The sequence below is a fragment of the Labeo rohita genome, chromosome 15, assembly GCF_022985175.1.
Source record: "Labeo rohita strain BAU-BD-2019 chromosome 15, IGBB_LRoh.1.0, whole genome shotgun sequence".
Taxonomy (NCBI): domain Eukaryota; kingdom Metazoa; phylum Chordata; class Actinopteri; order Cypriniformes; family Cyprinidae; genus Labeo; species Labeo rohita.
The window spans coordinates 32,411,761-32,428,077 of record NC_066883.1 but is presented as its reverse complement, the minus strand read 5'-3'; the positions used below and the strand labels follow the sequence as shown (position 1 = coordinate 32,428,077).

Here is a 16,317-nt window from a genome sequence, read left to right as displayed (position 1 = left end):
TGGTCAATGACTCTCGCTCAGAGGTCCGGGGGCAGTGCTGGACACAGGCCCGGGAGAGACAGATTGGTGTAGAGCGGGACGGCTACAGCCAGGCGCCTGGATTCCTGTCATCCTCTCCCCCCTCCTTCTGTCTGCTAGATCAACACGCGCCATGGCTCTCAAACACAACAACCTGTTTGAGATTAGCCATCAAATGTGCTGCTCTGCATAACGACAGCCTTACGAGCATCCGCAATTACATTGCTTTTATCTTGTCACGTCAGGATACGTTTAAGTAGGCCGACTGTCTGCGGCATCCACACCTCCACAGCGTGAACCGATCCAACCGCTTTCAGGACCACGGACAGCAGAGCTGAGAGCGGAGCTGTCCGTGGTTCTGAATGCGCTTGGATCGGTTCACGCTGTGGAGGTGTGGACGTCGCAGACGTGCTGTCCATCGTGCTGTCAGAATGTAATTACGTGGGAGTCTCAAAGTGCCAAGAGAGAAAAAAATAACACCGCAGAGGTCTCAGAGGGCAAGTGTGCCACCGTGGATTTCGGCAAACATTTCAGGCCTCTGCCAAATCACAAAACAGTTCCGCTCTTCACTCAGCAGAGAGGATATTCAATGGTGATGCTGACACAAACCAATTACATTCTCCTCCTGACATGCTGTGATCATTTATTATCATTTTAACATTTTTACCTAGCTTAAATAAGGGTGTAAATGTAGTAGACACGGATGGAAATTTCAAACTCGTGTTTCAAACTTAAAACATCTAAAATAAGCTGTCTTAAAGTTAGTATACTTTAGGAGGTGGCTTAGTATACATTCACTCATTAGTAATATCCGGGATGTAGAGTAAGCCCACATTTAAGAAGAGACCAATATTATATAAATAAACCTACATAATAAAATTTAGAATAAAATGCTTTCATCACTAATATCTGGAACATCGAATAAGAAATAAATAAAAAAGAGCTAATATTATAAAAATAAATCTAATAAAATAAAATTCATTCATCATTCATATATGGGATGTTGAGTAAGCCCAGATTTAAAGAGAGATATATTAAACTATAAGGTAATATTATGCATTATATTATATTATAATATTATATTATATTATAAATCAACATAATAAAATAAACTGCATTCATCAATATTATCTCATGAATAAGTCCAAGAAAAGAAGAGAAAAGATAAAATAAAATATAATATAATAATAAAACAAAACAAAATAAAATAAAACAAAACAAAACAAAACAAAAAAACAAAACAAAAACAAAACAAAACAAAACAAAACAAAACAAAACAAAAATGATTCCAGCACTAATGCCTGGGACACTGAAATTTAAAAGAAATGTAAGAAAACAAAAAGAAAACAAGCTAATATTATATAAATAAACCAACAAAATAAAATAAAATTCATTCATCACTAATATATTGGACGTCAAGTAACCTCATACTTAAAAAGGATACATTAAAATAAAAGTTAATTTTATATATATACCAACATAATAAAATAAACTGCATTCATCAATAATATCAGGGACGTTGCATAAGTCCACATATAAAAACAGATAAAATAAAATAAAATAATATAAAATACATTCATCACTTATATCTGGGTTGTTTAATTTAAAAAGAGATAATAAAGAGATATGCTATTATATATAAATGTATAAATAAATATATTATTAATTAAATAAATAAATAAATATTAAATATATTATTATATATCATTAATCACATCTGGGATGCTGAATAAGCACTAATTTAAAATGATAATAAAATGATAAAATGGATATATTACAAAAAAAGCTAATATTATATAAAAAATAAAATAATATAAAATAAAACTAAATATAAAAATATAAAATAATATAATATAAAAATAAAATAAGCCATTTTTAAACATAAAAATGTATTTTAATGCTATTTTAAGCAAATTTATCAAGAGGTATCATTCCATTAAAAGAAAAAGAAAAAAAAAAGAAGTAAAAAAAATGCTTTATTATGAATCACTGCTGGTGAACAGGTGTTTTGTGTCATAATTGTTTTGACCAATCAAAAGAGTGACGGTGAGTATCAGCATGACTGTGATTCTATTCTATTCTGATAGATAGATAGATAGATAGATAGATAGACAGACAGATAGATAGATAGATAGATAGATAGATAGATAGATAGATAGATAGATAGATTCAATAAAATAGTTCTTTAACACACCAGATCCATCAAGATGTTCCATAAAGTCAGTCTTGACTCTGTTTTATAGAGACTGAAACTGGATTTGTATGAAGTCCAACAACGAAAGTTGACATGCTACCAAAGCTAATCATCTAAACCCAGACGTTGTGACTGAAAACTGACAGATTACATACCACATGAATGATATCAAATAGCACATAATATCCACTCTAAAGTGCACTCAACAGTAATGTGAGAGCACTGTGACTGACTTCCATCAACATACCATGTGACAACTACATGCACATACACAGATGAACTTCCTCTCGCCTAGCTTACCTCTGTCAGTGGGTACCTTCAAAGCGAAGCTTGAAAACGCACCGGCAATGTATTTCCTGCGCACGAGGGAAGCTGCTCTTGGAATAGTCTGCGTGCGGTTGGAATTCCTGTCCTCTCTCACACACAACTGGCAAAGCACTCTGCCTTCCTCCCAGGCTCATCCCATCTGCAAAGCGAGAGAGATGGAGCTCACAGGAGAGAGAGAGGGAGAGAGGGAGAAGAAAGTCAGCCAGGGAGACAGAGAGCGAGAGAGAGAGAAAGAGAGGGAGGAAAGGATGAGGCAAAAGAGAGTAAAAGAGGAGGAGAGAGATTGTTTCGATAATGCAGATTGTCATAAGAGAGCTGCATTCCTGGTAATCCAATAGAAGTGAAGTAAAAGCTTCTGTCATTTCAACAGACTTAATGAAAGCAATCTGATTAGGTGGCCCTGCATCTGCACAGCTTCCTTCAGACTCATTGTTTCGGATTTGTGCCGGCCTGTCTCACTCTCAAATTAACTTGCCTTTAAATGTATTTAATGTTTGACTTGAATACTTACACAATTCCAACTTCGAGTGGCTCGGTGGAGGAGAGCCATTCAACTGAAGCGGCTATTCTTTGAGTGAAATGAAGCTCAACTGGTGCTAGCAACATCAAGGTCATGGGATTGATTCCCTGGGAACACAAAAAGTCATCAGATATATACCTGGAATGTATTGAAAGTGGCTTTGCATATGTACATACATACATGCATGCATACATACATAACGGCTTTTATTTATTTTTTTTTTAAAGAAGACTTTTATGCTCACCAAGGCTTCATTTGTTTGTTCAAAAATACAGTAAAAATAGTAATATTGTGAAATATTATTACAATTTAAAATACCTGTTTTCAGTTTTAATATATTTTAAAATGTAATTTATTCATTTGATGCAAAGCTGAATTTTCGTCTTTTCTTCGGTATTCAGTGTCACATGATTCTAATATGCTGTTTTGCTGTTCTAGAAACATTTTGTATTATTATCAGTGTTGAAAACTGTTGTGCTACATAATTTTTTGAGGAAATTATGGAAATATAGTTGAAACCGAAATATTTTCAAACCTTATAAATGCCTTTATACTGGCATTTTTGATCAATTTAATGCATCATTGCTGAACTGTTTTATAAAAATACATTACCCCAAACTTATGAAGGTATTTCACACCACAGTATATGTCAGAAATATGTTTTGTGTTTTTTAGTACTTTGTTTCATATGAGGTGGATGAGAAGGTCCTAGCATAATGAAAATGTTCATAAAACCATCGTCATAAATTATGGTGAATATTTATAGCTGATGTTCGTCTGTCACTAAATATGTTCGTCAGCTCTTGAAATAAAGATTTTAGCAGAATTACAGTAACAATTCATGTCTGTTGTCATCTATGCTAGGAGTCTTGTTAATTATTTAAAACTTCACACCACGTCTTGCACTTGATAAATAATATGAACATAAAATATTTCCAAATGGAGTAATTAACACAAAACACTGGGTAAATATATCAAATAATACTTTAGGCTATTGCACATTCCAGCACATTATTCTAGTTCTCCACTCTCCCTTCCTCAAGATGCAGTGTTAATCAAAAACAACGCAAATATCCCCAATTTAACAACAGCAACAAAACTCCATAATCAATCTCTCAATTAGACCATGAAGAAACTAAAAGTCTTGTATCGTATATGCATAAATGCAGAGGCTGATGCATTTGTCATCATTACCTTTCAAGCAAGACAGATGGTGGAGCTAAGCAAGTAAATGTAAACCAATTAATAACAGAAGCAATTGCATTAAACCATTGCATCCTAAAAAGAAAACCACTGGAATTACTCTAAAAATGAACCGTTAACTACTTGAAGAATAAAATCTCTTTTATAACCGCATGAAAACTGTGCAGGGCAGTCCTATAAATCTTATTTAGGCTACTCATGGCGTTCAAACTAATATGATCGACAGTTAAGTAATAATTTGCGGATTACGGCAAGTGCATGTTTTTGATATTATCAGCAGATTTAAACATCAAGTGGATTGTCCAGCCGTCAGAGGCTGATGAATGACCACTCATTAGAATTGCAAAGGCGGAGCGGGCAGGCGCTGTCAGCTGCCGCAGCGGAGCGTGATTCCAGACGGGGTTTGACAGGGCCACCAGACTCCATCGGGGTAATTAATTTGCCACATTCTAAAGGACGTAGGGTGTACTTCTCGAAATTAGGCCGGTAAAAGAAGTGGCAAAGGGTCATGATCAATTGATTATCATGACGACTGAGATGGAGGCGACATGGCTGTTTAATGATTAATGCTTTTGTTTGTGTGGTTTCAGAGAAACCCTTCCCATGCTAATCAAGTCCAGATAAGTTTCAGCTTCATCGAATTTGACAAGCTACAAGCAATGCCAACACGTATAACTTACCGTGGAAGCAGAGAATCTAATATGCTGTCTTGTACTATACTGTACAGTAAACGGAAGATTTCATGGTGCAGATTATTTTTTATGCACGACAAGACAATACGTCACCCAAAAATAAAAATTATCTGAAAATTCACTCACCCCCAGGCCGTAAAAGATGTAGATGAGTGTATTTCTTCATTGGAACAGACTGGGTTTCGTCAGAATGAGAGTATAAACAGCTGATAAAAAACATCACAATAATCCAAAAGCAATATTAAACGTGTTTTGAGTTTTCCACACCAAAGAATATGATTTGAATTAAAAAATCGCCAAGTAAATAAAAAGAAAGTTATCAAAATCTTGACAAAATAAGCAGCCAGGGTTGCCAGGCTTTCACAACAAAACCCGCCCAATTGCTACTTAGAACTAGCCCATCAAAAACAACCAGTGGCAACGGTTAAATAACACAATTCCGCGGGAAAACCGCGGTCTTGGCAACAATCCAAGCAGCAAACATTGGGGGCGTGTCCAATGGCCGCGCCGAAACCATTCGCGGGAAAACTGACGTCTCTCTCAACTGTCAAATACCGCTACAAAATTGACAGAGCTGTTTTGTAAATAGTCGCAAGGTATTATGCATTTACGTTACAAAAGCCTAGCTAGCAAGCAAACTGTAGGCTGTAGTAACTAATGGTAATGACAGTAGCTATACATTTCTAGGATGTGTTTAGAAATAATTCTATGAATTGCCTTTACACTGACTTTAACGTCTTGTTAAGTGAAAAGCTGCATGTTTCTAAGAAACAAATACATAATTAAGGCGTTTAAACTTTAAACCATCGCATCTGGTAAAAATACCACTCCATAATCCATAACAACGCTTCATTTTGTGAAGAACTCATTCCTCTGCTGTTGTCCTCTTACATCAAAATCCACCAACATATTAGTTCATAGCTGTTTTTCTAACAAAACAACTTTTTTTTTACTAGAGAAAGCAACATTATGGATAGATGACTCCTGTTTTAGCTAAAACTATGGTTCAGAACAGTTAAAAACATGGATTTGATTCTTACAAACACAGGTTTTCGCTTTTTCGCTGGAGTGGTGTCGATTGCTTGTGGATCATTGTTGTTTTTATCAGCTGTTTGGACTCTTATTCTGACGGCACCCATTCACTGCAGAGGATTCATTGTTGAACATGTGATGTCTTCTGATGAAAAAAACAAACTCATTTACATCTTTGATGGCCTGAGGGTGAGTAAACTTTAAGCAAAATTTAATTTTTAGGTACATTTTTTTCTTAGACGTAATATTATTGGAGCTCAACAGCTTATCAAGCCACAAAAGTCGTATTGCGAATGCAGAACTTAAACTGTAATTATCCAAATGAAATGCAACAGTACTGTGTGCTAATGAGTGTTCTCCTCGGGGAGCATCTCTGTTATTGGTGCTGAGTGGGTGGTACAGGCTAATTCCCAGAACAAGATGATACATCAGTAGACAAAAACAAGGCTTGTACAGAAGCACAAAATCACTAAACGGGTCTAGGAGGTGACAACCATATTGTTCCTTTCTGAATTCATCTCCCAAGCTGACATGAGACAGCTGCTGCTCACTGTTTTGGACTGACGTCAAAAGAAGTGTACTGATTTGGGGTGCTCCACTAAAAACATGGAAAAACTTACGGTGAGTTTAAGATTTTTGGATTTTGAATGCAAGGCATTAATTGCAATCAGCATCAAAAGTAAAGGGTGCTTTAAGCACAACGCAAAGAAGAAAGCCTAAAAGGGCACTACCTATGGTAAAAATCATAGTAATGGATGGATAAGAGTGGGTTATTGCTTTTATAAAACTGTGGCAATATGGTAAAAAGATAGCGATGTTAAAGTAAGCATATATCCATATAATTATGGTTGCCAACCAACATAGCAGCTTGACACATACATATGAAATGCGACTTTAAATTTCTAATTGGCTAAGCTGTTTTCAGAGTTGGAAAAGTCAGTTTTAGAAATTTTATTATATTATATACACACTACTGTTCAAAAATGTGAGGTCAGAAAGATTTCTTACGCTCATCAAGGGTTCATTTATTTGCCCAAAAATATTATTTATACATAGTATACATAGTAGAAATACTATAATATAGTATCATTCAATATAGAAATCATTCTGATATGCTGCTTTGGTACGTAATAAGCATTTATTAATATCTTATGTTGAAAACAGTTTTTTTTTTCATGATGTATTATAACATTATTAATGTATTTATTGTCACTTTAGGTCAGTTTAATGCATTCTTGGTGAATAAAAGTATTAATTAAAAAAAAAAACAAAAAAACTTTTAAACACAATGTAATTAAAAAAATTACTTTTTAAAAAATTTATTACTTTTTGAAATAATTACTATTTTTTTCTGGTTTGCTTCTTAAGCTTATTTCACTCTCTAATGCTGGATTGGTTTTTAAAATCTTCTTTGTCCCGTCTCTCCGAGCAGCCAGACAACTGGCGGGAGATTGTGAACAAAAAGCTTCACTTTCCACCTGAACTGATCCCCGCCATCCAAGAGGGCAACATGGCCTGGGTGGACAGTCTCCTCTCCCTTGGTGACGGGATCATCCGTCAGTTGGACGAGTCTGAGGATCGGTTATGGAGGGAGGCGTTGAACCTCTCCATCCGTCTGGGCAGCGAAGACATCATGACCTCCCTTCTGCTCGGCGTCAAGTTTGACTTCCGCCAGATCCACGAGGCTCTGCTGGTTGCCGTCGACACCAACCAGCCCAGGTTCGTCAAACACCTCCTGGACCGTCTGGATCAGGAGAAAGGCAACAAAATGGACGTTCGTTCTTTCAGCATGGCCATCTTCGACCACTCCATTGACGATTCTCAATTTGCGCCAGGAGTGACGCCACTAACATTGGCCTGCCAGAAGGACCTGTATGAGATTGTAACTATGTTGACCCAGAGAGGCCATGATATTCCCCTGCCTCATGCCATCTCGTGCACGTGTCTGGAGTGTCGTAATGGCCGGCAATACGACTTGCTCAAGTTCTCACTGTCCCGTATAAATACATACAGAGGCATCGCCAGTCGCGCATATTTGTCGATTACCTCAGAAGACGCCATGCACAGCGCTTTCCACCTCAGCAGGGAACTGCGCAAACTCTCTAAGAAAGAACCAGAATTCAAGGTGAGCTCAGAAAAAATCATTTATTTATAGAAAACGTACAGTAAATAGCAACAAATTGTTTGGAAAAAAAGATACACTCTGCTTTTCATGAACTATTAAGAATATGCATAAACTGATTACATATAATCTGGATAACGTAATCAGATTCCACAAAATTATTACATTTTTTAAATGCACATAATCAGATTACAGTTACATTATGGATTTCACGATAACATATTATTCACAAAATGACAGTAATCATTCCTAGTTTATTGATTCACCCCAATTATTTCTTATTTATTTATTTACCTTTAAAATTTCCATTCTAAATGAACCTTTCACTTGTATACCGTTTTTGAAAACCCCTCTGTAATAATAATAACACATTTTATTTATAATCATTTATATATATATATATATATATATATATATATATATTCCCTCCAGTATTATTATGGCACACAATAATCACTTTGTGATAAACAAGTTCTGTCAAAAGTAATCTAAAAGTTATCATAAAGTAGTCAAACTACATAACCTTATATGTGTAATCCAGATTATGCTGCTAACTAAAATTTTTGTGTATTGTAATCAGTAATAGACTACAATTTGTAATCAATTGTAATCAACCCAGCATTGAAGATAGGTTGACTCACAGATTATGCTTCATAACGTACAAACTGCCAAACAGCTGAAGAACCTGTAAAAAAAAATTAATCATTAAAAATGATTTTCTCCTCAATCACCAAGTTTTCTCCTGAGTTTTGCCATCAAATTTATTTTATTTTATTTTATTTTATTTTATTTTATTTTGTGTATTGTCAGTATATTTATAATAAGCTTATTTGCATAGTTAAAAGCATTTGGGAAAAACATTAATTAAATGACTTTTACCATGTCTTTCTCAAAAATCTTTTTTGATGTTTAGCCTCAGTACCTGGCGTTGGAACAGCTGTGTCAGGAGTTCGCCGTAGAGCTTCTGGGAATGTGCCGGAACCAGAGCGAGGTCTCCACCATCCTCAACAGCGCTGAGGATGATAGCGACGATGAAGAACTGGATGAACAGACATTTGAGGAAGGAATCCCCAACCTTGGTCGCCTTCGCCTGGCGGTCAACTACAATCAGAAACAGGTACATCATCTTGGTTTAATTGCAGCAACATATAAATGGGATAAAACAATGTCATTACCCATGTTAAGTATTTTTTCAAAAAAAAACAAAAAAATTAAAATTTATAGTTTATTTTTTAAAAAATTTCCTCATAAAATAAAATAAATTTTAATCAAACTTTATTTGATTGAACTAGTCAGTGGATTCAGTGTTTTTGTGGTATCGAGATACTATTATAGTTTTAAATTAATATTTTAAACTAGTTTTTGTATTTTCTGTTTTCATTTTAAGTTTTAGTAACATTAACTGAAAAAAAATTAACTTGAACTGAAATAAAAGGAAATTTTGTTTTAAAAAAGTAAGGCAACATTACTCATTTTCATTTATTTGATGTAATAAAGCTTACATAAAACCTTGCTTGTCTTCAACTGGCGGTCACCCAGAAATAATAAATAAATAAATAAATAAATAAAAATATATCAGTATCTACATTAAATATTTTCCTTTTTCACAGAAATAAAATAAAATAAAATCTGATTAAACTAGCTATTAGAATAAGTGTTATTTTGGTATCATTTAGATACTATTACATATACTATTTTCACTGATATTTTGAACTAGCTTTTATATTTTTTGTTTTCATTTTAAGTGTTAATAAAATTAACTGAAATAAAAGGAAATAAAAAAATAAGTTCCCAAGGCCACATTACTCATTACTCATTTTCACCAAACAACACAAAATAATAATAATAATATAAAAAAAAAAAAACATTTAATTAGTTTAATTAAATTAAATGCTAAATCTGATTAAACTAGTCAGTGGAGTTCAGATCAGTGTTATTTTTGTATCATTAATATACTATTGTGCTTTTTTATTGATATTTTGAACTAGCTTTTATCATTTCTGTTTTCTTTTTTAGTTTAGTAACATTAACTGAAAAACAACATTAGTCATTTTCATCTAGTTTAGCTTGATATACTAAGCCAAAACTGGAGGGAAAAAAACATAGTATATATATAAAATACATACATACATACATATATACATCATTTTAATTTTAGTTAAGGTTTTAGCCGTTTTATTGAGGTTTAGTCATTTTTATTTTATATTTATTATTATTTTATAAATATGTCTACCTAGTTTTTATTAATTTTGATTTCAGTTTTATTACATCAAGTTATGACAATAAGCAATGTTACTTTGGCAACTATCTGAAATAAAATATTGAAGTTACTTACTGTGGTAGTTTTTAGTTAACTATAATAACCCTGGGTGAGGTAACACACTGCAGACTTCCACTGCCCACACAGACTGATGGATCTGAGGAGAAACACAGGGCATGTGAACATCATCTTTCAAAAGCGCGCAGTCGTTTGACCCCTGCGTTCATGCCGTATGGGATGTCTGATTGATTGACAGTTGGCTGGGAGGCCTGACTGTTTGTTTTTCCTCGTCTAGTTTGTGACTCATCCCATCTGCCAGCAAGTGCTCTCCTCCATTTGGTGCGGTAGCCTGTCCGGTTGGAGGGGAAGTCGAACTGCTTGGAAACTGCTGGTGTCTTTGGGGATTTTCATTACCATGCCGTTTCTCTGCCTGGTTTACTGGATCGCCCCCAAGTCCAAGGTAAATTTGAGTCAGTGGTAATAGCTAAATAACACTATAATGGCCCATGCAATTTCAAATATTAATTCATTTTCATGGACAAAACCCACTTTGTTCCTCCAGCTGGGTAAACTGCTGAAGGTTCCCGTGATTAAGTTCCTGTTACACTCGGCATCATACATGTGGTTCCTCATCACCCTCTTGACAGAGTCGATTTTCATGGAGATCTACCGCAGCGATTTTGCCTCTCGAAAGCAGAACATTCTCCATAACTCTCTCCACATGATATGGGTCGCGGGTAGGTCACACTGCCAAAAAAAAAATCCTGAGGAAAATCCCTTAATAGTCATTTAAATCTCGGAGCCTAGACAGTAATTGTCTTTGATATACAGAGAGAGAAGTTTCAGAGAGAGTTCTTATCTTTCTGCATTTCTACATTGGCAGGTTTCTTCTGGTTTGAGTGCAAGGAAGTTTGGATCGAGGGTTTGAAGAGTTACTTCCTGGATTTATGGAACATTCTGGATATGATGGTGCTGAGCATGTATCTGGCGTCCTTCACACTACGCATCCTCATCATGCTAAAGGGATATTTCCTCTGTCAAGACTCCAGCACTCAAGAAATGTGTGACTATTTCACCAATACAGGTGACATCTCACATTCTGTCTTTTAACTATTTATCCATATATTATCCTTACTGACAGTAATATTTATGTATATAGATACAAAATAATACAATAGTAATATTTTTTTTGTATTTGTAATCAAACATTTATTGACAAATACAGTTGAAATTAAAATACAACAACAATAATAATAATAATAATAATAACAACAATAATTATTATTATTATAAAATAAAATTAAATATTATAAAATTAAATTATTATTATTATTATTAGCTGTAGTAAAAGTACTAGTAACAAATATAGTTTAAATATAATACTATTAAATAACTAACATAATAATAATAATAATAATCATATAAATTTATTATAATAAAATTACATAAGGATAACAACATTATAATAATTTTTATTGTATTAATGAAAATATAATTAAAATAGTAGTATACATTAAATAAAAGTAATAACAAATATTATTGTTATTAACAAATACAGTTAAAATAATATAGCAATACTAATATTTATACAATATAACAATATATTAACAATATAACATTATTTTATTGTATTGTTGATTAAAATATACTAATTAAAATATTATAATTTAAATAATAACAGTAACAATAATGATTATTATCATCATCGTCATCATCAAATACTATAAATACTCAAATACTAATAATAATACATAATTTGTATTATAATAAAATTAGATAACACCATTTATATATTAACAATTTGATTACATTACTGATGAAAATACAATAAAATATTATTAAAAATTCAATAACAGTAATTATTTTTATCATTATGAATTACAAATGCAGTTCAAATAATTATTATTATTACTTTTATTAAACAAATAATGTTAAGATGATGATGATGATGATAATAGTAACAACAACACTTGTATGTTAACATTATAATATTGTATTATTGATGAAATACAATTAAAATATTACATTGTTTTATTATTATTATTATTATTATTATTATTAATTACACATACAGTTATAATAATAACAACAACAATAATAATAATAATAATAATAATACACTTAAAAACGCAGTTAAATAATAAGATATAGTAATGGTATGAAATGTTATTGTATTTTTCACATGTAGTAGCAGTAGTAGTACCATTATTTATTAATTATTATAATAACTGCTACTACTTCTACTACAACTGCCACATGAAAAAAAAAATTACATAACTTACATAACATAAATTACACACTTTACAATACGGTTCCATTAGTTAATGTTAGTTAATGTATTAACTAACATGAACAATACATTTATTACAGTATTTATTAATCTTTATTAGTTAATGAAAATACAGTCGTTCACAGTGCATTAACTAATGTTAACAAGCACAACTTTTGATTTTAGTAAGACATTAGTAGGTGTTGAAATAACATTAAAGGAGAAGTCCACTTCCAAAACAAACAATTTACAAATAATTTACTCACCTCCTTGTCATTCAAGATGTTCATGTCTTTCTGTCTTCAGTCGTTAAGAAATGATGTTTTTTTAAGAAAGCATTTCAGGATTTTTCTCCATATAATGGACTTCATTGGTGCCCCAATTATGAACTTTCAAAATGTAGTTTAAATGCGGCTTCACGCCGCTTCACGTTCACTTGTTTACAAAGCGAATGTGCAAAGACTAAGGAAGTGCAAGTAAGTCAAAGGCTGTTTACAAACAAAAAGGTACAACGATGTCGGACAATTGTGAAGTTGTAGGAGAAAATAAGATAGAGTTTTTTGCCATACTCTACCTTTTTGAGCCGGAGTACACAGACGATGAACTTAGACGTGATTCGTAGTGTCCTGGACACGCATCCCAGAGCTAGTGCTACACGAGCTTATGTGCTTAAAAAGTATACAAATTTTTATTTTTCAAAAAAAATGACAGATCGTTTCGCTAGATAAGACCCTTCTTCCATGGCTAGGATCATTTAGAGCCCTTTGAAGCTGCATTTAAACTGCATTTTGGAAGTTCAAAATCGGGGCACCAATAAAGTCCATTATATGAAGAAAAATTCTGAAATGCTTTCCTCAAAAACCATAATTTCTTTACAACTGAAGACAGAAAGACATGAACATCTTGGATGACAAGGGGGTGCATTAATTATTTGTAAATTGTGGTTCTGGAAGCGGATTTCTCCTTTAAGATAATAAATGCTGTAGAAGTATTGTTCATTCACTATAGTTCATGTTAACTAATGTAGTTAACTACTGTTAACTAATGAACCTTACTGTAAAGTTTTAGCATTATGATTATTATTATGATTATTATTTTATCATGTTTCTAAATAGTACGGGAGGACTGGAAACAGGAGGATCCTCAGTTGATTGCAGAGACTCTGTTTGCCGTGACCAGCATGCTGAGTTTCACACGTCTCGCCTACATTCTGCCGGCCCATGAATCCCTGGGAACCCTGCAGATATCCATGGGAAGAATGATCGATGACATGATGAGGTCAGATCTTGCTGTTTGATCTCTGTGATTGGACGTCCAGTATAGCTCTGAAAGGAGAACACCATTAAAATTGCTTTCATCAAATGTTTTTATTGCTCTACAGATTCATGTTCATCCTTATGATTATTGGAACAGCATTTCTGTGTGGAATAAATAACATATACGTCCCATATGTTGTTTCTCCACATCTTGGCAGGTGATTAATAGCTTGTTTACATGTAATTTCATGTGTTTGGTTGCTTCGAAATCACCCAGGAGATTAATCTAAAATCTGTCTGTTGTATTCATTTTAGATTGAATGAAACATTTAACTTCCTCTTCTGGACCATGTTTGGAATGGCAAACCAGGAATACGTAGACATGCCTGATTATGTTTTGGCTGAGTTTGTGGGAAGGATCTTCTATGGGATATTCACACTGCTCATCGTCATAGTCCTACTCAACATGCTTATTGCCATGATCTCCAATTCATTTCAGAGGATCGAGGTATGAAGCTTAAAAGATCATTACAAAAATTTTAAAGTCTTCACATGTATAAAGATTATAGTATTTTAGAATGATGGAAGAAACAATGGTAGTTTTTTACCCCAAAATTAAGTTTTTATTTACTCACCCTTATGTCTTTTCTAACAGCTATACTGTCATTTTCACCGCGGAATACAAAAAGAATTGTTAAAAAATATATTGGCACAGTGACACAGTGTCAAAAAAATGTTTGAAAAAACCTTACTGACCACAAACTTTTGAACAGCAATATTTACTGTCTCTTCCTCTCAGGATGACGCAGATGTCGAGTGGAAGTTTGCTCGCTCCAAACTCTATCTCAGTTACTTCAGGGAGGGTCTCACTATGCCAGTTCCATTTAATATCATCCCATCTCCAAAAGCTCTCTTTTATATCTTAAGGTAAGAAAACCTGGTAAGCACTGCTAGGTACCATCAATCCTCCATAATCTCTTATGCAGATGTGAACTGACACTTTTTACCACAAACTTCAGATCATTTAGGACCAGATGTAACGTTCCTGTTCCTCCCTGTCTTGTGTAGAAGCATCTGCCAAAAGATTTGCTGTTGCTGTAACAAGAAAGCCCCAGAATATCCTCCCATTGCGTCTCTGGTGAGTATCTCAGGGGTTTCTATCTCTAGATCCTCCATAATTCCTGAATAAATTTGGCTGATGAGGTGATTTTCATATTTTTTTTAGTCTAGCAATACCCTGAATAGCAGCGGAGGTCAAGGTGAGGGCAGAGTGCCATACCGCCTGCAGGTGACCAAGGCTCTAGTGCACCGCTACATCGAAGCCGCACGCAGAGAGTTTGAGGAGAGCAAGCGTAAAGGTAGGTCATATTTTCAGCATCTCTGGGTAACGATCCAAAAAGCATGCAGTATTTTAGTGACACAACATTAATTATGTGAAAAAAACATACCTATAAATTAGCTGATTTGATTGCTGTGGCCTAGTGGTCAAAGATCTGTGCTGGTAACCACAAGGTTGTAGGTTCAAACCCCAGAAGAGGTGATCCTTTTAGCAAAAAACTTCACCACAGGTTTCCCCAGTGGGATTCTCCCTGTAATTAAAAATATAGTAAGTGTACTGCAAATTAAAAAAGAGAAAAGTGTCTTATAAAGTAATACTTACTTTTTGAAAGACTTTTAAGACTAAGTCTTAAAATAGCATTTTTTTAAGATATTAAATATTTTATTCTGCAAGGATGCAATAAATTCATTAAAAGTGACAGCTCTTGTTGTGGTGCTTAGATGTTGGGAACAGAATCACAGAGCTGAATAAGGTTGTCGGCCGACTGCACACCGAGATGCAGGAGTTCCACCAGAAGCTGCAGTGGCAGTGCAAAAGCGAGCCGGACCAGGCCAACATCCTGGGCAAATACATCATGGGTGCAAAGAACAATTTCCGGGACTTTAATAAGTACGAGGCCATGGGGTGCGAAAACACAGGCCTGTCCATCAGTACGCATCCCGCGGAGGAGGAAGACGACGAAGAGAAGGAAGGAGAGATCAAAGCAGGAGGGATCGTCTCAGAGGAGAGGGAGGAGCCCGAGTCCGAGGGCCCTGTGGAGCCCGTCCCAGGAGAAGAAACTACTTTTGAGACTGCTAGCACTCCTGATGTGTGAGAAACAAACACTGCAGTGCCGCAGCGCGCAGCCATTCACTGAAAAATAACTAGTCAGATGATTCTAGACTAGTCATAGCACTTTGAATTACTGAAAATACATTGACATACTGTAGTCAGATTTAATATGTAAACTGCATCATAATTAATATCTAAATCACAAGGCCTCATAAGACAGATAAATCCATTTAATGAGGTTTATATATATATATATATATGTGTGTGTGTGTGTGTGTGTGTGTGTGTGTGTGTAATATTTAACATGAACATGA

General features: G+C 34.3%; 2 protein-coding genes across 10 annotated transcripts in view; one reads left to right on the top strand and one right to left on the bottom strand.

Annotated features, from left to right (window-relative positions):
* robo2 (roundabout, axon guidance receptor, homolog 2 (Drosophila)) overlaps positions 1–2,668 on the bottom strand; it is a 489,160-nt gene extending 486,492 nt beyond the window's left edge. For all 9 annotated transcript variants that reach the window (XM_051129111.1, XM_051129121.1, XM_051129117.1 and 6 more), the window contains exon 1: positions 2,513–2,668. The gene's annotated coding sequence lies outside the window, so the exon portion shown is untranslated. The remainder of the gene's footprint in view (positions 1–2,512) is intronic.
* A 3,808-nt stretch (positions 2,669–6,476) lies between these two features.
* Positions 6,477–16,285, top strand: trpc2a (transient receptor potential cation channel subfamily C member 2a). The gene is made up of 13 exons (XM_051129805.1): positions 6,477–6,607; positions 7,419–8,111; positions 9,022–9,225; positions 10,664–10,828; positions 10,931–11,105; positions 11,252–11,452; positions 13,753–13,915; positions 14,019–14,111; positions 14,209–14,401; positions 14,693–14,820; positions 14,962–15,031; positions 15,119–15,251; positions 15,673–16,285. Exons 1-13 carry the CDS (start codon positions 6,593–6,595, stop codon positions 16,044–16,046), a joined length of 2,607 nt encoding a protein of 868 aa, XP_050985762.1. The 5' UTR covers positions 6,477–6,592; the 3' UTR covers positions 16,047–16,285.
* The last annotated feature ends 32 nt before the right edge of the window (positions 16,286–16,317 follow it).